The 24,731-nt window shown below is 43.6% G+C and overlaps 2 protein-coding genes and 1 pseudogene across 2 annotated transcripts; all 3 read right to left on the bottom strand.

Annotated features, from left to right (window-relative positions):
- Window positions 1-1,301: 1,301 nt before the first annotated feature.
- LOC123076860 (E3 ubiquitin-protein ligase SINA-like 2) lies at window positions 1,302-4,310 on the bottom strand. Its single transcript, XM_044499007.1, has 3 exons — window positions 3,967-4,310; window positions 3,366-3,617; window positions 1,302-3,082 (listed from the first exon to the last, which is right to left on the bottom strand). Exons 2-3 carry the CDS (start codon window positions 3,507-3,509, stop codon window positions 1,847-1,849), a joined length of 1,380 nt encoding a protein of 459 aa, XP_044354942.1. The 5' UTR covers window positions 3,510-3,617; window positions 3,967-4,310; the 3' UTR covers window positions 1,302-1,846.
- Window positions 4,311-15,778: 11,468 nt separating this feature from the next.
- On the bottom strand, window positions 15,779-18,217 carry LOC123076857 (uncharacterized; annotated as a pseudogene).
- A 1,042-nt stretch (window positions 18,218-19,259) lies between these two features.
- On the bottom strand, window positions 19,260-21,572 carry LOC123076856 (E3 ubiquitin-protein ligase SINA-like 7). The gene is made up of 3 exons (XM_044499004.1): window positions 21,348-21,572; window positions 20,727-20,961; window positions 19,260-20,468 (listed from the first exon to the last, which is right to left on the bottom strand). Exons 2-3 carry the CDS (start codon window positions 20,859-20,861, stop codon window positions 19,581-19,583), a joined length of 1,023 nt encoding a protein of 340 aa, XP_044354939.1. The 5' UTR covers window positions 20,862-20,961; window positions 21,348-21,572; the 3' UTR covers window positions 19,260-19,580.
- Window positions 21,573-24,731: the final 3,159 nt, after the last annotated feature.

The following is a 24,731-nucleotide window of genomic DNA, read 5'->3' as shown; positions in this document are numbered from 1 at the left end:
TGAGCTCTCAGCATCTGGCTTTACGATAGCATGTGTTAAGTAATGGTTCTTCTGAACAGTGCTAGCTAAGTACAAGTGTGTGTATGTGTATTTCGTTGTGATTTTTTTAAATAAGAGTTTTAAAGATTCTTCTCCATGTATCTAGATGATGCAACTGCAAAGAGGTCAGTTTCCAACCTCTGCATCGTCGATGTACACAACCAGCAACATACAAACAGAAACACCTGGATATAGTTGTCGTAAAGACGATAGAAGAGGAGGGGATATGTCATTGTTAGCACTTGCAAAGTAAAGTTAGCAGGGGTTGTGTATGGGGGAGTATGCGAAGGTCGCCGTATACCGAGACAAAAGTTGGTATGTCGATGTTTATGAATAGGTTCGGTCGTCTCATTCGAGCGTTACTTGACTTAATCCTATCTTGGGATAGGTGATGAAGAGAGTGTCTCGACTATCAACTTGGATCGAAGGTAAGGCCGCCTCAAGACTTCCCTCCCTTTGACGGGAGAAGTGCTCAAGTGGCTCGGGTCGAGCAAAAAATTCCCCTTTCCCTCGTCGTCGTTTTGAGCCTTTCGAGGTCTCGTGAAGCTAGCTACTTTATCCAAATCCTTCTCAAATCATTTGAATGCCTCTCCCTTGAGTTATATTCAAGTGAGAGTGAATGATTACATGCCCTATGTGGGGCTTTATATAGGCTATAGGAGCCCTTGATACATGGCCAAGATATAAATGGTGATGTGGGGGGGGGGGGGGGGGTGCAGGGTCCATGGTGGACTAACCCACTCACGCATCCACCTTCATCCTTGGATTATCCCTCTTAGCTCATTCGTCTCCTTCACTTGTTGACATTTACGAGTTACCTGTACATTTGTTAAGTTGACTTTGTCTATTTGCCATGTAGACCGATGTTGGGTTAGATGGGATCCTCATCTGGATTTGACTATTCACACAACAGTGGAAAAAGTTTCAGTTGCTAGAGATAAAAGGAAGCTACAGACGACTAATGCCGCTGGAAGGCTCCACAGCTGCTCCTGTGAGGGCTACGACTAGTTGTATAACTCACCGTCAAAATTCATGATTACTTCCACAAAAATTGTTCTGAGTGTCCAACAACTCTAGTAGTATAACTCGCTGACAAAGAAGCAGCTAGCTACAAATGACAGAGAATTTCGCTCATATCTTCAGATAACCAAACATCTGTTGAGTCAAAGCACGATTCAGAAGAAAAATACATCGCGTCTTATCACCCTGCAGATACTGTGCCGCTATCTGCGACCTTGTGATCTCGTGAACCCATGCAGAAATGAAAAGGAAAAGAGAGATACAAACATCATAACCACAAAAGGTCATGGTTCATACTCGGCAGTCAGTCATGTAAATGCAGAGATATGTACCTACATAGAATACAGTACTGTTTTCTAGTAGCCACATTGTTGAAGCAACTCGCGGTCTTCTTGTAAAAACTCAGGGTAACCTCTACTATATAATTTATTCATGACTGTTACATCATCCGGAAGGTTGCCCACGGGAGAAACTTTGCCAGGAGCTTGATTTCCTCGTAAATTGCATCAGCGGCATCATCATCAAACCCAAAGCTGCGTTCAGACTATACAGCCACACGCCGCCCAGTAATATGTTCAAGGAGCTGCAGCCATGCTTAACAATGGCGACACTTGAGACCATAAATAAAGACTTGACATACATATATCCTGGAACCATAACGGTGCAAGCCAGGCAGAAGAACAGCAAGTGCACGGAAAACCTTTAGCGTACGGGAAGTCTGGAACATAAAGGCCTCTCATCCTCACCATCAGTATCAGACTACGCCCCTTCTTTGAACTGCAGGAGTCTAAGCCGTTCCTCGAATAAAGGGTCTGAAAGCTATAGGTAAATCATCCTCATCACTGGTGTCAAAATAGTGCCTTTCTTGAACTGCAGGAGCTGGACGCATTCCTCGGAGACGGGCGCTTCTGAAAGCTATAGGAAAATCATCCTCATCATCGGTATCAGATTGTAGAACAACACGAGCCGGAGCCGTTCCTCGAACACGGGGTCTGCTGACACTTACAGGTCTAGCATCCTCCTCGTCCTCCTCCCCCTGCCCATCATCATGATAAGCATTGGGCCTTAGTTGAACAGCAGGGTGGGATCTTCTGAGACTTAAAGGTCTTTCATCCTCCTCCTCCTCCTCCTCCTCAGCAAGGTGGGATCTTCTGACACTTAAAGGTCTTTCATCTTCCTCCTCCTCCTCCTCATTGTCCTCATCATCCTCATCCTCCTCCTCCACCTCCTCCTCCTCCTTAGCAGGGTGAGATCTTCTATGACTTTTAGGTATATCATCATCATCCTCCTCATCATCACAAGTATCGGGCCTTTGTTGAAGTGCAGAAGTTGGGCCCTTCCCTCGAAAACAAGATCTGCTGTGACTTAAAGCTTGCTGATTAATGGTGGCTCTAAGCATGATACCGTTTGCATCGTCAGAAACCTTTCCCTTGGGAAGTATTAAGTCATACACTGCCGGAAGCCCATCAGAGAGTGAAGAGCTCCTTATGTGGCAGCTTGTACTTCCACAACAGCCAGTTGTTATGCAGTCGTAACTCAGATTACATGTGAACTTGGATTTCCTCCTGTTTGGTTCGACACAGACGACTGAGATGACATGTCCAAAAGGCTCTGATGCCATGCTGAGCAAGAAAAAGTAGCTGTTCCTGGTGCATTGCAAAACATGTAAGCCCGGCTGCAGGCAGAGAGACACTGTGCCAGAGTCTGGGAGGGTTGTCGATGGACACTTGTGCTGGGTCGTGAAATGTTCCAGGAGCACCTTTGTTGGTCCAGCGAAGCCACAACCAGACTCTGGGCAGAAGCATGGGGCGTATGGGCATGCCTCCTTGTGTTCTTCTTTCTTGTAGTAGGTGACTGTCTCCGCACATCCGTACATCTCATTGGAGCAAGCTACTGTGACTGACTCGACAACATGTTCCATCCCAAAGCAGCGCTCGAATGTAGTTTCTTCAGAGCATAAATGGCACTTACTGTCCACTTGATATGTACAGCAATACGAGCATATGAAATGCCCCACGGAGCACTGTGGAATAGAAAGAATTAATTGGGTCCCATGAGGATAAATTCTAACATAAATGTACATTTTAATTTCAAGAAACATAAAACAACAACATGACAGGTAAGTAATATTATACTAGTTCATTGTTTGAGTTGCCATAGCTATTATGTTACGTTCACGAGAAACATGTCCTTGCCAAGTAGCACCATGTCCAAAGATAGATTCATCAAAGCTCTTATTACACTTGAGCTTTATCACTGAGATAAAAGCTTGAGTTGGAAGACAAGACAACACGTCGTGCATTTACCTGGAGTATTGGAGGCCTGAGGGGCTTCAAGCAGATGGGGCAGTCAAGGTGCTCCATCCCCACGGTGACATTCAGCCTTTTGGCGCTGCTCTCTCCCTCTCGCTGCGCTTCAGCTTTTCTCTTGCTGGAGCTACTACCATCCATCGCCAACAAAATTCCAATATGCGCGCACTGGCTTGGTTGGTGTATGCTAGTATTACAAACGCAACACACACTAGCTTGTCAACACAATCTCACCGCCGCTACGCTCCCCTGTTCCACAAGATACACAGATAAAATTCACAAAATGGCACTTGTGTGGTGCGCATAAGGAACATCTGCAAACGGGACTGAATAATTGATCAAACAGGTTGAGGACTGCAATTTTTTTAACAAATATGGTGGTTTTCTTGATCTGGGAGATAAGTGTATTCGAGCCGATTTGCGTTATTAGGTGTTCGCCGATGCGATAGCAGTACGTTATTGGGTAATAATCAGAGCGACGATGCATATGCAAGTAATCTGACAGAGAAGCAGTAAAAGGAAGAAATTTTTATCCCGATTCAGATTTTGGCACTGCCGGCGGACCTAGGTTTTCGAATCGAGAGCGATGCAGACGTACCTAGGTTTTCTCCGTAGGGGTCTGTCCGCTGCAAGACCTGGTCGCCTTCGCTGGCTCGTGGTCGCCGTTTCCTGATGGCGGCGCCGTCGGAGACGAGGTCGCCGCCTCCGGCGACCTCCCTCTCCGAGGAAAGTGGGCAGAAGACTGATGCTCCCTCCCCGGCGAGTCCTCCGCTGGACCCCGCCTCCCGCGCGTCGTCGGCCTGGGCCTGATCGGAGTTGGGGAAGAGGAGAATGCGAGCGCGACGGCGGCACGGCGGCGGAGGGTTTGGCGGCGCGAGAGGGGAGTGGCTGGCCAAGCTTGGGGTAGGAGAGACCGAGAGAGTGGGCTGGAAAATGGGCCTGGTCGTCTGCGTTTTGGGTAAAAGAATTCGACTTAACTACAAATCTGACTATTTCTCAAAAACAAAACTACAAATCTGACTTGCCCTAAAAAAAACTACAAATCTGACTTTCCTCAAAAAAAACTACAAAATCTGACATTCCCCTAAAAAATACAAATCTGACGTCATATTTTTAACCATGGCAAACCGAACGTTTTTTACGTCAATTTGTGATCACCGAGGATGAAAAATTTAGTTGCCAAGCATAACAAATCCGCCCAAGTTTATTTTCTTGCCAGAAAATTGCCATGCCCGTAAACTAAATTTGTCATCCTCACACCAACCAAAGTTGCCACAAAAAATTACCTATCCTTTTTTGCAGGGGCGGAGCCAGGATGAAAACCAAGAGGGGGCAAAGATGTACACGATTTTTTTTTCAGAAACGTTTATACAAACTAATGGCTAGATCATCTAAAAAACTAACCACACAAGCATACATATAGTATGTAAGAATCAAAATCAAATATTTCCTTATAAGATAATGTCATTACACAAATAATTATGACAAGTTGATTGCCAAAGTAAAAGTAAATTAACCACTTAAGGCACAATACCTTAAGAAATGTGAATATGTCGTTCCTTTTCGTTGCTACGTCCCTGATTTCTAGCCTTCAAGCAGTGATAAAAAATATACGTGTTTAAATAGAAAGAAAATGTAAACACGTTACCTCCTTCTGTTTCATCCCACGGCGATTTTTCCTAATCTCCTCATGTTGGTTGATATTAAAATCTGCAAGTCTCTTACTTTTAGATGAATCACGAGTAAGCTTGTCCGGATCGACTATTTCAGGCATACTATCAGTTATGGATATTGCAAAAAATCGCTCCATTAACTTGTCTGTCAATATCAAATAGTTGAATGTTACATAACTTGAATCATGGAGGCAGAATATTGCTATGGATTTTATTCTGCTCCCACGTGCTCAAACTTATTCATATGAAATTATTATAGGTGAAGCTAGATTCAATCAATCGAAATCTAATTACCAATTTGTACACTATAATTTATACCCATGGATATTTGATACAGTTTGCTTCATTACATGGAAATCAGAATAGAATAACAAGATAACTAAACCTACTTTGTCTAAAAAAAGATAACTAAATTTACTAGGGCTTACCTTGATTGAATGTTTGATCAATAGAACATCTTCCATGGGGATGGCAAGCCGGCCGGCCGGGCGGTGCAGTGCGGATCGAGGCTGATCGCCGAAGGGGCGTTGGATATGTGTAGCGCAGCGCTGTCGGCGGCGTCGTGGCGGCTTCGGCTTGTCAAGGTGGTCACAACGCACAGGGCACAAACGCGTGTGAAACTCCCGATCCCAAGATCTGAACTCGTGTGTTTCTATTCTAACGCTAGCGGTTAGCGAATGGGCACCGCTAGGCGCCGGCGCACCGGCCGAAAATATCGGCCGGTCCAGCCCTAGCCGCTCGATGCGAGCCGCGCAGCGGTTGGATCTCGAGCAAAAAAAAATCGCCCCAGCTTCTTCTTCCTCTGGTTCGATCCCCTCGCTCGGGCTGCGCCGCGCCGCGCCTCCTATCCCTTCCGATAGCCGTCCTCGTCGCCGGTCCGCACCCTCGCCGGCCATCCCCGTCGCCGGTCCCCACCCTCGCCGCCCATCCCCTTCGCCGCTTCTAAACCTCGCCGGCCGTCCTCGTCATCGCCGCGACGCATGAAACAAAACTACATCTGGGGTTGCAGCTTGCAGCGGCGACGCTTGTAGCTCTCCCCGGTTGTAGCTCCGCTGCCGAGACTCACCATTGATGCTCATCGTTGCACGAAATTGCGTCGACGGTGGCTACCAGGCAATCAACTGTGATTGCAGCTCCTATAGCAACGCACGCCGGTTGAAGCTTTTCGCACATATGATTGAAGCTTTCTCTACAACGGATGCAACTTTTCTGATTATGCAGTGTATGGTTGTAGCTTTCTCTTTCAATGGTTGTAGCTTTTTGCATCTGCGGTCGAAACTTTTCTATCAACGGTTGCAGCTCTTTTTCTTTGTAGCAGTCTTGGTTAATGCTTTCTATATCGTTTCGGTTGAAGCTTTTTTCATCAAGGGTCGTAGCATTCTATGTCAACGGTTGTAGCAAAAAAGTTAATCGCTTCCAGCAAAAAAACCTTGCCGCTGTAGCCTGCCATCGTCATTGTAGCAAAATGTTAAACGGATGTAGCTTCTGTGCTTGCCGATTGCAGCAAAAAAATGATGTGGTTGTAGCAAACACAAAAAAAACGAAAAAAGTTTCCAACGTTTTCAGAAAAGCTTCGACTGTGGTTTGGAAAAGCTTCAATCGTGTATAAAAAAGCTTCATCCGTTAAGAAACAAAGCTTCAACCAGACCTGCGACAGAAAAAGTTGCGAACATTGACAAAGAAAGCTTCAACCGTATGTAGGAAAAGCTTCAACCGGCTACCGGCGATGGAAAAAGCCGTGGTTGCAGCCCGCGGTCACCTCGGTCATCGCCGTCACACACCCCAGCCTCCCGCGGGGTTCAATCAGCGTCGCTGTGGTAGCACCCTGTCGCCCCGGTTGTAGCATCTCCCGTGGTCACCCCCCTCGGTCGCCGGCGAGATGAGATGGTCACCGCGCAGAGCCATGGCGAGCTTCTAGCGGGGAATGGAGGCGTGGTGCTGCGACCGGGGGGCGGGGAGGGGGGGGGGGGGGGGCAGAAGAAGAGGGCGGCGCGCGCCCCCGGCGAGCTGCGCGAGATGTGGGGGAGCTGCGATGAAGGAGACGCGAGGAAGCGGGAGCGACCGGCCCAATGTTCCGCCGGTGCCCCGGCCCCAAACGTTTCCCTTAGGGAATTGAGAACCACGATCGTATGCATAAGGCCTGCTCGTATTTTCTTTGGATGGGCTGCCGGGCTAATAAATTATTTATTTCTCACACACAAGCTTTAAACATACAACAGAAAAAGAAAGGAGTGGGGGCAAATCCTTTGGGCTGGGTGGGGGCAACGCTGCATATGTTGGGCCTAGTAAAAGTGGGCTGAAAAAACGAGTGGGGGCATTCGCCCCCACAGACATGCACGTAGATTCGCCCCTGCTTTTTTGTGAGTAGGCTTATTTTGCCTCTCCTAATTAACTTAGAAATAAATAGTTTCAAACTCCAATACGAGCTGTATATGGCATCTTTTATAAACTTTAAAATTGCCCTTCCTCTTTCATAAGCTTTAAATCGTGTTCATAAAAGCTTAACATCTTTATGCTACAAAGACCAACAAAAAAAACATGGTATCATATCCAATAATCTAGTTTGATCATAGAGAAAGTTCAAGCTATGCCTAGACCTATAGGGATATATATACTGATATATTTCATTTTGCTTTAACTTTGAAACTGTAACAAGCAGTGCTCAACTTGTTAAAATTGTAGACATGATAATTTTTCATAACTTAATAGTACATATGCCTGTGCGTTGCAATGGAAGAGATATTTTTTGCGAGAAGCAACGGGAGAGATAAATGATGTGTCCACCGAAAAGGTCTCCGCAGCGATGGTGATAGAGCGAGGAGATGCGGTCATCTCGCATGTCATGTTTGGTCCACGAGATCTTGATAGTGGTGGGGTTGGTCCGTGGTCGGTGTGGCGGCGACCACCCAACTCGTGTCTTTTCTTTCCTCCGGGTCCGCCTCCGTCTCGGCTTTGTGGCTACCTCCTCATTCTGTGGTATCGCGGTGACCTTTGGGGCACGGTTGCTTGAACCACTCTGTCCTGCGATGGCGTAACGTGATGGATTACTAATTATAGTGCATAAATTCTATTTCATTAGCATAATCAACGCATAGCCACGCATGAATATCCCTTTTTTATCAAGGTTTATTCTCTTCGATTAGTTTAACGTTCAGGTGCCCACAATTTTATTTCATCATAGCCAAACTAACATATTCTATTTTATTGGCACGTGCTCACAATTTCTTTTAATTATAGTGAACCAGCATATTCTCTTTTATTGGCACGTGCAAGCTAGCACCGACAAAAAATTATGGAGTCTCTCGTTTTGCTCATGATTCTTGAGACTATTTTCAGACAACCTAAGGACATATAAAAACTGGTGGGATTTAGTATAAAGCTTCTAGGATTATTCCTATCGCAACTGCAAGCTAGTTGAGTTGGTTTTGTCCATCGCCACAATAAGGAAGGTTCATAGTTCAATCCCCTTGCGGCCTAAATTTTTTGCTGCTCGTCCGTCCGACACAAAAAAACATGCGTGGTAGGCCCAGTTCAGCCCACCTGGGGGTCAAACAAAAAAAAGGAACTACATGCGGATGGGACAAAATTTATATGTATATTTAATCGGAGGACCAACCATTTTTATGTAAGCAAAGCAAAGATGAATACATGCACCTCAGCATTGGGCTATACTAAACAAATTAATTAGCATGTATGTTGACCCACGCAAGTTGAGACGACTTGAAGGATCGAACTCACGACCTTAAAGACCCAACCACGTGTTCTTAGCCACTTGAACAAACGCGTGCTACTGACCAATGCCCAGTGGGAATATTTATGAATATACTGCAGAGTCAAATTCAAAACATTTTTTTGAACTTTTCGAAAAAAACTAAGAATGAATTTCCGAATATTCTTGGAAACATGAACAATGTTTTGTAAATTCTATATATTTCTGAAAAAACAAGAATAAAATTTGTAACAGGAATATTTCTTGAAATTCACAAGCATCTTTTCAAAACATGAACCTTTCAGGAAAATACGAAAAAATTAAATTTCTGAATAGTTTTTCAAAACTAGAACATGTTTTCAACATTCAAAACAATTTTAGAAAATGTGTTTTCTCAAAGCAAAAATTATTTGAATTTGTGAACATTGAACTAAAAAACAGTAATATTTTCCGAATTTGGCACATTGAAAATCACAAACAATTTCGGAACACAAAATAATTTATAAAAAATGGAACAATTTTTCTATTTTGAATTTGCTCTGCACAATTAGAAATATTTTTTGTATTTTGCAAATATGGTTTTCCGAGCAGCGTGGGCAGGAAAATAAGTGGGTTGGCTTTACTATGCATTGTCAGATTCGAAACATATTTCTTATATTCTGAAATATTCATAAAAAATGAATATTCTTGGAAACGAGAACAATTATCGAATCCCTAACAGTTTTTGAAAATTCCGTACATTTTTGAAAAAACATGAACTAAATTTCAAACTAGAATATTATTTTGAAACTCACAAAAAAATTTATAACATGAACCATTTATAAAAACACAAACATTTTCGAGAACAATTTTTGAAATTAGGAACATGTTTTGAACATTGAGAATAATTTTAGAAAAATTATATTTTAAACCCAAACATTATTTTGAATTTATGAATATTTCACTAAAAAACATATTTTCTGAAATTTGGAAAAAAATGCAAAATTTTATTAAAAATCTTGAACAATTTTGAAAAACACAAACATGTTTGGAAGAAATGGGAAACTTTTTGTATTTTTAACAAATTTTAGAAGGAAAACAAAAAATTCAAGTTCTGGACATTTTTTAAGACGGGAACAAAATTTTGTAATTCTGAACATTTTCCAAATATTTGATAAAAAATTGAAATTCTGAACATTTTTTGAAATTTTTAGTTTTACGAATAAAATTGTAAGGCATAAAAGAAACAAGAAAGAAAAAGAGAAAGGAACATAAAGAGAAAATAGAAACAAAACAGAGAAAAGACAAAAATGGGCCAACCCAGTCTTGGGAGCCTTGTGTGAAGCTCCGACTATTTGCTGTCACATGCGGCAAATAGAGTTTTCCCTGCTGCGTGGGCAGAAAAAAAATAAGTGGGCTGGCTTCACTAGGCCACAACGCATGCGGGCCATGTATAAGATTCTAGACAAACCATTTTTCCATTTCTAGCAAACGAAAGCATAAAAATTTATTAGCACCTTGGATAGAAAAAGAATCTGTTCGACGATGAATGGATGAAAAAAAAAAATCAGAGAAACATACCTTGCTTTATTAGTAGGTATTATAGTTTTAACAACGCGCTAAGCCTCTTTGCGCCAGACCTCTTATAAACACTATAGCATGCTAAGTCAACCTTGGAATCTCATGTGTGCACACATAACTGAAAGATAAGGCATTCGTGTTATCATGCAAGACTTAAAAAAAATGATAACTGATAGTTAGTGGTTCACAATTTTGAAGCAGTCACCTGTAGTGACCAACTTGTTAAAAATGTAGACATTATAATATATTTTTTGCGAGTAAGACATTTGTAATACGTTATAACTTATCTGACATCGAATAGTTACATACTTCATTATCACGCTTAGCAGCATTGCCACAATGCATAGCTTTGGACTTAATTTGTGTGTACAAGTTAGGAGTAATGATTCAGGAAAACAATTAATCTCATCAACAACTACAACCTTGGCGACTTGCATCGGACTCACTGGCCGCATGGTGCGATAAACATAAAAGGTCACTTGAGGTTTTCAAAACGTGTCCAGTTTGTGGTATGGAGGACGAGGACAGCTTTCATGTATTCTGTGCATGCACTAATGGAAGGAATTTGTGGCACGCTATGGAGGTCGTGTGGGTACTGCACTCTCTCTCCAGTATCCAGCCGTGTCATGAATGGTTCCTGAACTTGGTGTGCGATGCCGACGAACCATCACGAGTCCGGCTACTGATGTTGTTGTGGAGGATTTGGCATGTTAGAAATGAGGTTGTGCATGCGAAACCTGCGCCACCAGTTGATGTTTCAGTTCGGTTCTTGTGTAGCTATGTGAACTCACTACACGCGCTGGAGCTTGCCCCCATTGCTGATATCAAAGGAAAAATGGTATCCCACTCTGACTTTCCTCATATGGCAACATGCAAGAATATTGCAGTAACCCCATCGTGTACTTGGTTTCCACCGGAACCTGGGAGAGTCAAATTAAATACTGACGGTTCGGTGGCCAAGGGTACTGCTGGGGCAGGTATGATTCTTCGTGATCATGCAGGGTCTATTATCTTCAACTCCTGCCGGTATCTTTTCACTTGTGAGGACGCTTTAGAAGCAGAAATTTTGGCACTAAAGGAGGGTCTATCCCTTGCACTGCAGTGGAGCAACTCACCAATAGATATTGAATCAGATTCTTTGGAAGCCGTTACCATGGTAAAGAGTGATCAGAGCAACATGTCTAAATATTCTTTTTTTATTAGAGAGATCGAAATTTGTATGGGGGAACGTGATACTTGTATTACTCATATTCGTCGCAGTGCTAATAATGCTAGCCATTTCATGGCCAACTTTGGTAGGCTGCAAGGCCGGACTGCTGTCTGGCTGAGCTCTGGTCCAGAGGAAGTCCTGAATATTGTTGGACGAGATTGTAATCCTTAATCTTCTTGAGTAATACAAGTGTTATTTCGCAAAAAAAAACTACAACCTTGGAATCTCATGTGTATGCACATAACAAAAGAGAAGGCATTCATGTTATCGTGCAAGATTATAAAACATGATAGCTCCAAGTTAGTGGTTCATCCATACAAATGTATTGGCATATCATAATATATTTTTTTAGTAGAATCATGGACAGCCTCACATGTTGAGGCATCAGTTCAAGTCAACAAAACATAAAAGGTTTGCTCAAACATTCAAATGTTGAGCGGTTGATCTTCCCGGTTGCAAACTAGCTAACTCGCGAGAACACTAGGAAGCACACTAATTATCAAGGCAAAAAGCCATCACCTATTTCACTTGAACTCAATGAAATTTCATAAATCCCATAAGAAATTTATTGTTTGGTAGTGAAGTTGACCTTTAGCTCTAATCATTTGGCTTCATCCCTGCCGACAGGATGCTTGAAGTACTGGGTCCTTCCAAACCGTGCTAGCTGAGTACATGTATACAACCATGAGCAAGAAAATGCGAGTACTGTTGGAAATATGCCCTAGAGGCAATAATAAATGGTTATTATTATATTTCTTTGTTCATGATAATTGTCTATTGTTCATGCTATAATTGTGTTATCCGGAAATCGTAATACATGTGTGAATACATAGACCACAACGTGTCCTTAGTAAGCCTCTAGTTGACTAGCTCGTTGATCAACAGATAGTCATGGTTTCCTGACTATGGACATTGGATGTCATTGATAACGGGATCACATCATTAGGAGAATGATGTGATGGACAAGACCCAATCCTAAGGATAGCATAAAAGATCGTGTAGTTCGTTTGCTAGAGCTTTTCCAATGTCAAGTATCTTTTCCTTAGACCATGAGATCGTGCAACTCCCGGATACCGTAGGAGTGCTTTGGGTGTACCAAACGTCACAACGTAACTGGGTGACTATAAAGGTACACTACGGGTATCTCCGAAAGTGTCTGTTGGGTTGGCACGGATCGAGACTGGGATTTGTCACTCCGTATGACGGAGAGGTATCTCTGGGCCCACTCGGTAATGCATCATCATAATGAGCTCAGTGTGACTAAGGAGTTAGCCACGGGATCATGCATTACGGTACGAGTAAAGTGACTTGCCGGTAACGAGATTGAACAAGGTATTGGGATACCGACGATCGAATCTCGGGCAAGTAACGTACCGATTGACAAAGGGAATTGTATACGGGATTGATTGAATCCTCGACATCGTGGTTCATCCGATGAGATCATCGTGGAACATGTGGGAGCCAACATGGGTATCCAGATCCCGCTGTTGGTTATTGACCGGAGAGGCGTCTCGGTCATGTTTGCATGTCTCCTGAACCCGTAGGGTCTACACACTTAAGGTACGGTGACGCTAGGGTTGTAGAGATATTAGTATGCGGAAACCCGAAAGTTGTTCGGAGTCCCGGATGAGATCCCGGGCGTCACGAGGAGTTCCGGAATGGTCCGGAGGTGAAGAATTATATATAGGAAGTCCAGTTTCGGCCACCAGAAAAGTTTTGGGGGTTATCGGTATTGTACCGGGACCACCGGAAGGGTCCCGGGGGTCCATCGGGTGGGGCCACCTATCCCGGAGGGCCCCATGGGCTGAAGTGGGAAGGGAACCAGCCCTTAGTGGGCTGGGGCGCCCCCCCTTGGGCCTCCCCCTGCGCCTAGGGTTGGAAACCCTAGGGGTGGGGGGCGCCCCACTTGGCTTGGGGGGGAAGCCACCCCCCCTTCCCCCTTGGCCGCCGCCCCCCCTTGGAGATCTGATCTCCCAGGGCCGGCGCCCCCCCAGGGGTCCTATATATAGTGGGGGGGGGAGGGAGGGCAGCAGCACCACAGCCCCTGGCGCCTCCCTCTCCCCTGCAACACCTCTCCCTCTCGCAGAAGCTTGGCGAAGCCCTGCCGAGATCCCCGCTACTTCCACCACCACGCCGTCGTGCTGCTGGATCTCCATCAACCTCTCCTTCCCCCTTGCTGGATCAAGAAGGAGGAGACGTCGCTGCTCCGTACGTGTGTTGAACGCGGAGGTGCCGTCCGTTCGGCACTCGGTCATCGGTGATTTGGATCACGGCGAGTACGACTCCATCAACCCCGTTCATTAGAACGCTTCCGCTCGCGATCTACAAGGGTATGTAGATGCACTCCTTCCCCCTCGTTGCTAGTATACTCCATAGATGGATCTTGGTGATGCGTAGGAATTTTTTTTTAAATTCTGCTACGAACCCCAACAAGTACATGTATTCTTCTTATGATATTTCTTTACTAAAGGCCTATCGATTTTTAATCACGCATTTAGATGATACAATCCCAAAAGAGTCCAGCTTCCTACCTTTGCTTCACAAATGTATACAACTAGGAAACACACAAAGAAAAACAAACCTAGTTGTTGTCATAGAACCAATGTATGAGTAGGGGATATGGTGTTTTCTTTTTGCGGGTCAAAACTTGTATTACTCAACTCTTCAAGTCCTTACAATCATCAGCAGATATGGCTCTAAAGAAACTTCCAGGCAAATTTAGCTAAGCTATTGCTAACCCTTTTGAGTGTGAGTTACATGAGTAATACCAGAATCACAAAGACACATAAGATGTCTAATCTCTTTAACAAGATAGGAGTAGATTGGTCTATATATACCTCCTTCGCCTGGATAAGCTTGAATGTAGTAATAGAATCCATCTCGGTCATTATTGGAAGATCACATCTTTGTATGGAAGAAGCCAAGCTCTCCATACAAGCACATAGCTCTACTTCAAGAGCATCTCTATAGGTAAAAAGATCTCCGCAAGATGAAAAATATAAAGCTACCATCCACATCTCTAAACACCATACCTGGTCCTGCTGAACTTCCCTTGCCAAACGATCCATCAATAGGGGATATGTTGACATTAGCGCTTGCGAAGTAAGTTAGCAGGGTTCCTTATGTGAAGGATGACATGCACCAAGACAAAGTGGATACATTAATGTTTAGGTTTCAATTGTGGCGTTCGAGCGCGACTCAATCCATTTTTGGGGTAGGTGATGAAGAGAGTGTTTTGACTAGTTGGTCACTCAAATACAAGGCCGTCTCAACACTTTCCTCCCTTCAATAGGATAATCTCTCAACTAGTGGCCCGGCTAGAAGAAAAGGCCGCCCCGAAACTCTCCTTCCCACAACATGATATTCTAAACTCTTTAGTCTTGTTATTTGTCCATTTTTGCACTTCAGATTAATGACACGATGCTTTCATACACGGGTTGGTGGAATTGAGTGCCTAATTCCTAAGCTGACAAATCTCTTGAATCTTGACTAAGCTCCAGGTCCATAAATCACCACGTTTAGAATCTCTTGAGCCGTGGGATTGAGATGAACATGACATTCCAATCATATGTTTTTCCTATTCCCGCGTGTGTTAGAATCCTATGAATTAAAGAGGCCCTCAAGTTTGGAGGTGCTGCATATTTAGAATTCTGCGAATCAAAGAGGCCCTCAAGTTTGGAGGTGCCGCACAGATGTTTTTTCTGTAGATTGCATGACCTTATAGTCTAATTAACTGTTTACCATATTGGGCAATAAATTGCTGCAAAGTTCATCTAAATGAATTACCCTTATTGTTCATAAGCTTGATAGTTGTGGAGTAATATTTACGACCCTGATAAATGTCATATATGTGGCACGAATATATGGCAACTTCGAACGATTTTTATGGCAAGTTCAGTGACGCAAAGATGGTAACTTTAATTGTCAAGCATGACAACTTTTTTTCGGATAACAAGTTTAAGTTTTTTCTTTTCTTTTTGGATGGCAACTTTAGTTCAAAAAAACGTCAAGTCCGGAGTGCTTCCTGCCACATGTATGACACTTATCATTTGGCTAAAGTTACTAATCTAACATCATCCGAAGGTTGCCCTTGGAAGAAGCATCACAGGGAGCTTGATTTCCTCATAAATTGCATGAGCTGGCATCATCATCGAGCCCAAAGCTGCAATCACATCCATGCATTCAGACTCTAGAGCCACACGCCAAACACTACTAATGCGTTCAAGAAGCTGCAGCAATGCTAAACAACGGTGATACTTGAGACCATAAATAAAGATTTGACATATATATCCTGCAACCAGAAGTGCAAAAGTCAGGCAGAATAACAGCAACCAGCAAGTCCACGCTAATCCTTTAGCGTACACGAGCACGGCTGGCACTTAGAGGTACATGTATTATCCTCATCAGTATCTGAATAGATCCTTCGTCGAACAATTCGAGGTCTGCCGAGACTTACAGGTCTATCATCATACCCATCCTCCTCCTGCTGCGCATCATCATCATAAGTATCGGGACTTCGTTCAGCAGCAGGGTGGGATCTTCTGAGAGATCAAGGTATTTCATCCTCCTCATCATCAGTATCAAGACAGATACTTTGAGGTCTGCTGAGACTTAGAGGTATATAATCAGATACCCTCCTCATGCTGCGCATCATCATCCTCGCAAACCATTCATCATCATCATCATCATCATCATCATCATCATAAGTATCGGGACTTCGTTGAACAGCAGGAGTCAGGGTCTTTCCTCGAAGACAGGATCTGCTGAGACGTAAAGGTGTATTATCCTCCTCATCACCATCACATCATGGTAAGTATCGGGCGTTTCGTGAAAAGCAGGAGTCAGGCCATTTCCTTGAAAACAAGATCTGCTGAGGCTTAAAGGTTGATGATGAATGCTAGCTCTAAGCATGATACCGTTTGCATCATCAAAAACCTTTCCCTTGGGAAGTATTAAGTCATACACTGTCGGAAGCCCATCAGAGAGTGAAGAGCTCCTTATGTGGCAGCTTGTACTTCCACAACAGCCCGTCGTTATGCAGTCGTAACTCATATTACATGTGAACTTGGATCCTGTCATGTTTGGTTGGACGCAGACGGCTGAGATGGCATGTCCGTAAGGCTCTGATGCCATGCTGAGCAAGAAAAAGTAGCTGTTCCCGGTGCACTTCACAACATGTAAACCCGGTTGTAAGCAGAGAGACAGCGTGCCAGAGTCTGGGAGGGTTGTCGACGGACACTTGTGCTGGGTGGTGAAATGGTCCAGGAGCACCTTTGTGGGTCCAGCGAAGCCACAACCTTTGTGGATTAATTGGGTTCCGTGAGGATAACTTGTAACATAAATATATTTTAATTTTGAGAAACATAAAACAACAAGATAGGTAAGTAATCTATAGTTCATTGTTTGAGTTACCATAGCTATTATGCTACATTCACATGAAACACGTCCTTGCCAAGTAGCACTACGTCCAAAGAAAGATCACTTCCATAAAAGCTCTAATTTTACCTTGAGCTTTATCACAAATGAAATAAAACCTCGGGTTCAAAGACAAGCCAACACATAGAGCATTTACCTGGAATATCGGAGGACTGAGGGGCACAAAGCAGATGGGGCAGTCAAGGGACTCCAGCCCCACGGTGACATTGAGCCTCTTGGCGCTGCTCTCGCCGTCTTGCTGCGCTTCAGGTTTTCTCTTGCTGGAGCTACTACCATCCATCGCCAACAAAATTCCAAGGTGCCCGCAATATCTTCCTTGGTGTGCACTGCTGGTATCACAAACCGCAACCGAGATCCAAACCTATCGATCAACACAACCTCACTGCTCTATTCTCCCGTTCCACAAGATATTCTGATAGAAAGCCAACAAAATAATTAAACATTTGCAAACAGGCTAATCAACAAACAGGTTGAGGACTGGAATTTCACAAATATGGGCATTCTTAATATCTGAGCACTCTCATTGTTGTTTATGTTTAGCCTCTATAACTAGACACTATTGTGATTATCTATAACAAAGCTGTAACTAGGTACTAGTACTGCATGTTAACAATTTATAAACTTGAACATGCACTCAACACTATCCAATCCGCAGGAGCATAGCACTGCAAACATGTTTAAACAAAAACATTTGCTCCTGCGTTTGAACAAAAACACTTTATCATGTGTACTAATTCGAACTACAGTTTGCAAACATTTGCCCCTACAAGCATTTGTGAGAACCACCTATCAAGCTCTGCAGCAAGCATTACAGCACGTACTCATCCAACCCAAAAATCCATACAAGCATTTTCACAAACACTTTCCATGCAAGCTCCATTACACAATGTAGTTCACAGTATGCAGTACAGAGGAGTAATCATCACATTTTCCATACGAACAGAGGTTGGCTGACGGAGGGGAGATGGAAGAAGGAGGGTGGATGGGTCGGTTCTTGGATCTAAGGGAGGAAAGAAAAGGGAGGGTGGGGGCCAGGAGGCAGGTTACCTGCTGCTGCCGTGGTGGAAGCGAGCCGCGGCCGGAGGGTAGGCCTGGCCGGAGAAACCTGGACCCAGCCGCCCGCGCGCGTCGACCTGAGACTGATCGGAGCTATGGAGTTGGGGAAGAGGAGGCCACGTCGACGGCGACGGCGGCGGCAAGGGTCTGGCAGCGAGCCAGCGACAGGCGAGACGGGTAGGAGCCGAGGATAATGGGCTGTAGTTATGGGCTTGGAACACTCTCTCTCTCTCTCTCTCTCTCTCTCTTTCTCCATCCATGACGGTTTCTCTCTCTAAATCAAAAAATTCAGAGATGTTGATTAGTCTCGAAATTCCAAATCAAGTACAATTTGAGATTTAATTATTATTTTATGAAAAGCACTTCGATTAATAAATTGAACCAGTACTACAAACACCCCATATAAAATAAAAAAAAGTTACATCAAAGTCCATGTGGTCGACCGCCTTCATCCCCTCAAGCGCGCTGATGGCGTGCCACCGAATGCCACTCCCTCGCCCGAACCAGCCTGCCATCGTTGGACGTGGACGGAAAGTTATCAAAGCAACTGTCCTATTGAACAAACACCTTGAAGGAGAATAATAATTTTATAAGATCCCCACAGAAGAATATGTTTGAAGTGATTGCACATTTTAGAGGATTACTAGTTTTAAGATATTTATCCACCAACAGACAAAGATGACACATGTTTAATAAAGACAACTTGATTCATCGCAAAAAAAAGACAACTTGATAACAAGTATGATCAACTAAATTACAAAAGGGCACCACATTTAGAACAATATTTAAACATAGTCATCTTTTTTGCAAACAAATTCAAAAAATCTCCAAGCAACTTATTTTAAACGAGTTTGAAAAGTTTAATATCCTTATTCTAAAACACCAACAAAAAATTATAGCGTGGCATCCAATAAACAATATTTGGAAATACAGTAAGTTTATCTATGCCTATCTATCGTTACAGGGATACGTGGACATATTTCAGTTGTTTCAAACTTGAAACAGTAACATGTGACGACCAACTTCTTAAAAGTGCGGACATAGTAACCAGTTGCAATTTTGCTATCATATAGTAGCAGACAGTATTGTGCCTGGCAGTATTACCAATATGTCTAGCTTGGTCTTTGTGCACACAAGTAAATAAAAATATTCTTATGATTCAGGAAGACAATTCATTTCGTCGATATTGCTGATATATGCAACATTGGGAACTCATGAATGCACAAAGAAACTGAAAGAGAAGGCACCCCTGTTATTGTGCAAGATTATAAAACAGGATAACTGCATGTTAGTGGTTCATCCATACAAATTTACTGACATAGCACAATATTTTCTAGTACATCATGGACAGCATAACATGTTGGGGCAGGAGTTCCGTACAACATAACACATAAAGAAGGTCAAAACAGCTCCGATACTTAGATCATACAGGTTCTCGTCATACATATATCCTGGAACCAGAATGGTGAAACCCACCCAGGCATATTAACGGCGTCCACACACCAACGCTAAATCTCTAGCATACATGAGCACGATCGGACCTTGAAGGTACATCATCAATCGGCCCATTAATCAAGCAGGGACACCCGTTGGAGAGCACGCTCGAATCTTGAGGGCACATCATCATCGTCATCAGAAGAACAATCAGGAAACAGTAGCTTTTGAGAGGAAGTCGGGCCCTTTCCTTCAATACAGGATCTGCAGACTATATCAGCATCTTCATCAGAACAACGAGGAAACAGGGTCAATGGAGCAGAAGTCAGGCCCTTTCCTTTAACACGGGATTTGCTGACACTTGAAGCTTGATGAATGGTGATTCTCAGCATGATAAATTTTCGATCACCAGAAATTTTTCTCTTGGGTGGAATTAAGTCGTAGTCCGTCGGTAGCCCATCAGAGAGTGTAGAGCTTTTTATTTGGCAACTTGCACTTCCACAATAACCTGTCCCAGAGCAGTCATAACTCATACTACATGCGAACTTGGGCTCCGTAGCTTTAGGTTGGACGCAGACGACTGAGATAGCATATCCAAGCCGCTCTGGCTCCATGTTGATCATGAAAAAATGGTTGTTGCTCTTGTTGCGGGGTGCCAGAACATGTATGCCCGGTTCTAAGCGGAGAGCCACCGTCCCATGATATGGGAGGTCGGTACATGGAGACATGTGATAGATGGTGAGATGGTCCAGGAGCTCGGGTGTCAGCCCACCAAAGCCGCAGTCGGACGCTGGGCAGAAGCATGGGCCATACGGGCATACCTGCTCGTGTCTTTCTTTCTGATAGTATGCGTGACCCTCTCTGCATCCATACTTGGCATTGGAGCAAGGAAATGCAACTGACCGGACAACATGTTCCATCCCAAAGCAGCGGTTGAAGGAAGTTTTGATAGAGCACGTGGGGCACTTCTTGTCCAGTATCTTGTCGCGGCAAGACGAGCATATGAAATGCCCCACAGAACACTGTGGAAACAAAATGATTAATTGGGTCCCCATGAGAATAAGTTTTAATAACATAAATAAGAAGGGGAAAACAGAATATACTACACAACAAGAAGACAGGTTAGTGCCACACGTTTCATCATTTCAGCTACCATAACTATTATGTTACGTACAATGATAATTCGTCAAAGCTCTTCTCTTATCTTGATCTTTATAAGAAATGGAAAAAAAGCTTGTGTTCAAAACAGGTCAATATGTACATATACATAGTGCATTTACCTGATAAATCTCAGTGCTGAAGTGCTCAAAGCAGACTGTGCAGTCAAGGGTCTCCTTCAATATTCTGACATCCATCCAGCGGTCTCCCTCTCTCGGAGCTTCGCCTCTCCTCTTGTTGGAGTTGCTGCTGTCCATCGCCAACAAAACTCAAGTGTACCAGAACTAAATTGCTTGCTGTTTGCTGCTGGTACTGCAGACCGAAACCAAGATCCAAACCACCGCTCCTTTCTCCGGCCTGTTGCACAAGACCACAAGATATACTGATAAAATTCAGGGATTTGGAAGTGACGCTGGTATGTACAAAGTTGAGTCATCTATTTTGGAACGAAGGGAGTAATTGTTTGGGGCCAAGATAGTAAAGGAAAAGCAACAGACAAGCGCAATTTAGACACAGGCTAATTAATCGAGTGGTGGAGTACTACAATCTCACATCTGTAATTTCTCTTGTTTTGGGGCAGTAAACATTGAGCTGATTTGCCTCATTACTGGGATAATAAGAGTAATCTGACAGAGAGAAGCAGTGAAAAGACGGTAAATTCCGGCTCAAATTTGGGCATTGGCATTAGCAATGCGACTCCGACGACGGAGGAAGATCCAGAATCGGGATGGATTCAGCCATACCTGAACTAATACTGGGTCTATCCGCTGCAAGACCTAGACGCCATGGCCGGCCTCGAGGTCGCCGTCTCCTGATGGCGACGCCGTCGACGACGAGGTAGCTGCTCCCTTGCCGGTGAGCTCTCGGACGGGACAGCACGCTCGTTGATCCGAGGCCGGTGGGAGCGGGAGCGCCGGCGACGGCGGAAAGTTTCTTTTTTCCCCCCTCTCTCTCTCTGAGAAGCGAGGGTTTGGGTTTGGGACGAGGCAGCGGGAGGCGACAGAGCTGGCCAAACGGGCCGGCACGCCACTGCACAGCCCGGCAATCGTTCCTGGCACGGCACGGCCTAGAAGGGCACGTTTAACAAATTCAAATCATTGATTAAATAAATTTTAAGGGACTAAAAAAATTCATACAAATTCTTGATTAACATTTTTCAAATACCATATTAACCTTTTTAAATACATGGTGATATCTTTTCGATACATATTTTACAAAAAAAACATCTTTTGAAATGTTTGATTAACATTTTTTAAATACTAGATTAAAAGTTTTTCAATGCATGGTCAACATTTTTTTGATACACACTTAACGTCTTTTGAAATGTTTGCTTAACATTTTTGAAATACTAGATTAACATTTTTTAATACATGGTCAACATTTTTCTATACACCTTTAATAGTTTTTCAAATGCTTGATTTACAATTTTTTAATACAAGCTTAATATTTTTTAATAAATGATCAGTATTTTTTCTATACGCATGATTAACATTTTTTGAATACAAATTTATAGTTTCTAAATACATGGTCAACATTTTTCTATACACATTTAATATATTTCTAAATGTGTTATTAACATTTTTAAATACTTGTTTTTTTTCTAATGCTTGTATTAATATTTATAAATACATGATCAACTTTTTTCACACATATTATATATTCTTTTATACATTTTTTTACACATGGGAAATATTTTCTCCATGTACATTTAGCATTTTCAAATGCTTGGTTAACATTTGTTTTTGAAAATTTTTGTAATATATTTTATTTAGAATCTTTGCAGGTATAAACAAAAGTAAAAAGGAAAAAACATTGAAAATAAAATAGAAGAAAAGAGGCAGTGGCCTCCCGCGCACTTGGTCGGCCCATACGCTCCCGGGACTGGAAGATGATTCAGCGATTCAAAAGGTTGCCTCACTAGAAGGTATAGCCCGCACCCTTTAACCTGTGTGTCCAGCTGGCATGGCCTGTTTGGAAAGCTCTGACCTCGGCGTACCGGCAGAAAAGAAAGGGTTGGTCTGGGCTGATATGGGCCGGTACTCGGTAAAATTTCGTTAATTCATTTTTTTCGGGTGACCAACTAGTGTCTGTGCATTGCCACGAAACCAAGAAAAATGCACTTATTTGCCTGGTGGAAACTTTGTGTTTCAAAGAAAAGAGGAGGAATGGGATTTAGAGACTTGCACTGATCTAATAACACTACACAAGTTGAAGAGGACACTATATGAAAGCAAAATGAAGAGGGGCTCTTCATTCACATGGCAGAGCATCCTACGGGATTACATATATACTTTTAACAAGGGAGCTATTTTTTGTAGAGTATGGGACGAGAGAGAAATTGATATATGGGAGGATGTGTGGATCGTCAGTTCAAATTGGCCTCATTAATTATCTTTCCCCTTCCATTCTCATCTTTCGAAACCCCATTCTTTATTAACGATCTCTTTAATCAGACATGACATTAAAGCATTTTTCTCCATTATTTATTTCTAGCTTAAGTAACATCTTTTGGGCTAGCTGTCGAAGATGCTTTAACACTACTTCTTAGAGCAACCTTTGCAGAGTTGTCATATGTCCCCTCTCTCCACAGTTACCGTTAATATAGAGGCTGGAGGGGCAAAAACTCACTCCAGCAGAATATAAAAGCCACTAATGTCACGTCACTGAACTTTCAAATCCTTCCTTCTCAGTCCAACCATGTGTTTAATTGTTTAATGGGTTGTCACGCGTGATAGGCCCGCATGTAGAAAAAACCATCGGAAACATGCCCCTGACCATTAATGGTGGACATCACGTGTCCAACCCACACAACACAGCTTCTTGCCTCGCCCGCTTGGATGACAGCCACACACACCCCATTTCCGACGCCACTCATAGATCTAGAAGTCAGTTAGCGACATGTCCGAGGGCACAAACCCTAGCCCACCTTCTCCCAAATAGAGCATCGCCAGTTCCATTTCTCTTCTTCTCCCTAGCTCAGCTCTAACGCCCCCATAGCCCCTCTTCGACTCCGACCATGTCGTCGTGCCACGATACCGCCTATTGGCTGAACCTCCTCGCCTAGGAGAGCGCATTGTCTAGGTGGTATGGTCTGACGGTGCTTCTTCTTCTTCCACTATGGCAGAGCAAATGTCAGTCACTTCTCAATATTTTTAGTCGCTAAATATATGTAGCTCTATCCCCAATATATATGAACTAACTATTTTTTATCATTGTTTGAGTGTTCATTCAGTTTTAGTCGGTGTTTGAATGCCTCCAATTGAAAGTAGAATTTTCAACAGTATGCAATCTTTTTTGTGACAAAATCATGGTGGCAATATTTTGACGAATCTTAATCTACAGATAGCCTTGGCAGCCTCCGTTTCAGCAGTTTTGCTAGAGTAGCTCTTAACCTCTTCGAAACTAGGAGTACTATATCTCTTGTCCGATCTTGCTACGACAAGGAATTTAACCTCGGATGAACAAATCTAGGGTTCGTGCCTCTCGCCGGCGCCGCCGTAGGTCCGCCTCGTCTCCAGTGGCCTTAGGGCCATAGGGGCACGGTGGATCTTGGCAAGGGCCGGTGGGAGGGCTTCGTTGTCAGTTCTTCCTTCGAGTTTTGTTAGGGTTTGTGTCCTGTTCAGGAAGACGAGACGGCGGCGGCTCCTTGAAGATGGAATAAAGGTCTCCCCGCCTAGCCCTCGTTCCGATGGTGCATCTAGCATCGTTGGTGGGCGTGTGGAGGTGTGTCTCCGGCGGATCTATCCTCGGTGGATTTGCTCGGATCTGGTTGTTGTTCGTCCATGTTCGTGTGTCTTCGGGTTGGATCCTTTCGATCTACGTTATTCTTCATCGGCGACGGTTGCTGTTCTGGTACGCTGGTCCAATGGGGCCTTAGCACGACGACTTCCCGACTGTCTAGTACAACAAGTTGTGCCCGACTCCGGCAAGGGAGGGGCGATGACGGCGGCGCGCCTTCGGCTCGCTTCAGTGCTTGTAGTCGTCGCTAGGTGGTCTACGGATCTGGATATAATTTTTATTATTTCTAGTGTTCGTTGTACTGCCATAACTGAAGATGAATAGGTTGGAAGTTTTGTTGAAAAAAAAGGAATTTAACCTCGGATGAACAGTGCATCGTGCTGGCCTTC

The sequence above is a fragment of the Triticum aestivum genome, chromosome 3D (assembly GCF_018294505.1).
Source record: "Triticum aestivum cultivar Chinese Spring chromosome 3D, IWGSC CS RefSeq v2.1, whole genome shotgun sequence".
NCBI lineage: Eukaryota > Viridiplantae > Streptophyta > Magnoliopsida > Poales > Poaceae > Triticum > Triticum aestivum.
This window is presented reverse-complemented; position numbering and strand designations above follow the sequence as displayed.

Coding starts and splice junctions, on each gene's coding strand:
- LOC123076856 (XM_044499004.1), bottom strand. CDS start 20,861: ATGGACAGCAGCAACTCCAACAAGAGGAGAGGCGAAGCTCCGAGAGAG. Junction 20,469..20,726: donor TCAGCACTGAGATTTATCAG/GTAAATGCACTA, acceptor TTGTTTCCACAG/TGTTCTGTGGGGCATTTCAT.
- LOC123076860 (XM_044499007.1), bottom strand. CDS start 3,509: ATGGATGGTAGTAGCTCCAGCAAGAGAAAAGCTGAAGCGCAGCGAGAG. Junction 3,083..3,365: donor TCAGGCCTCCAATACTCCAG/GTAAATGCACGA, acceptor TCTATTCCACAG/TGCTCCGTGGGGCATTTCAT.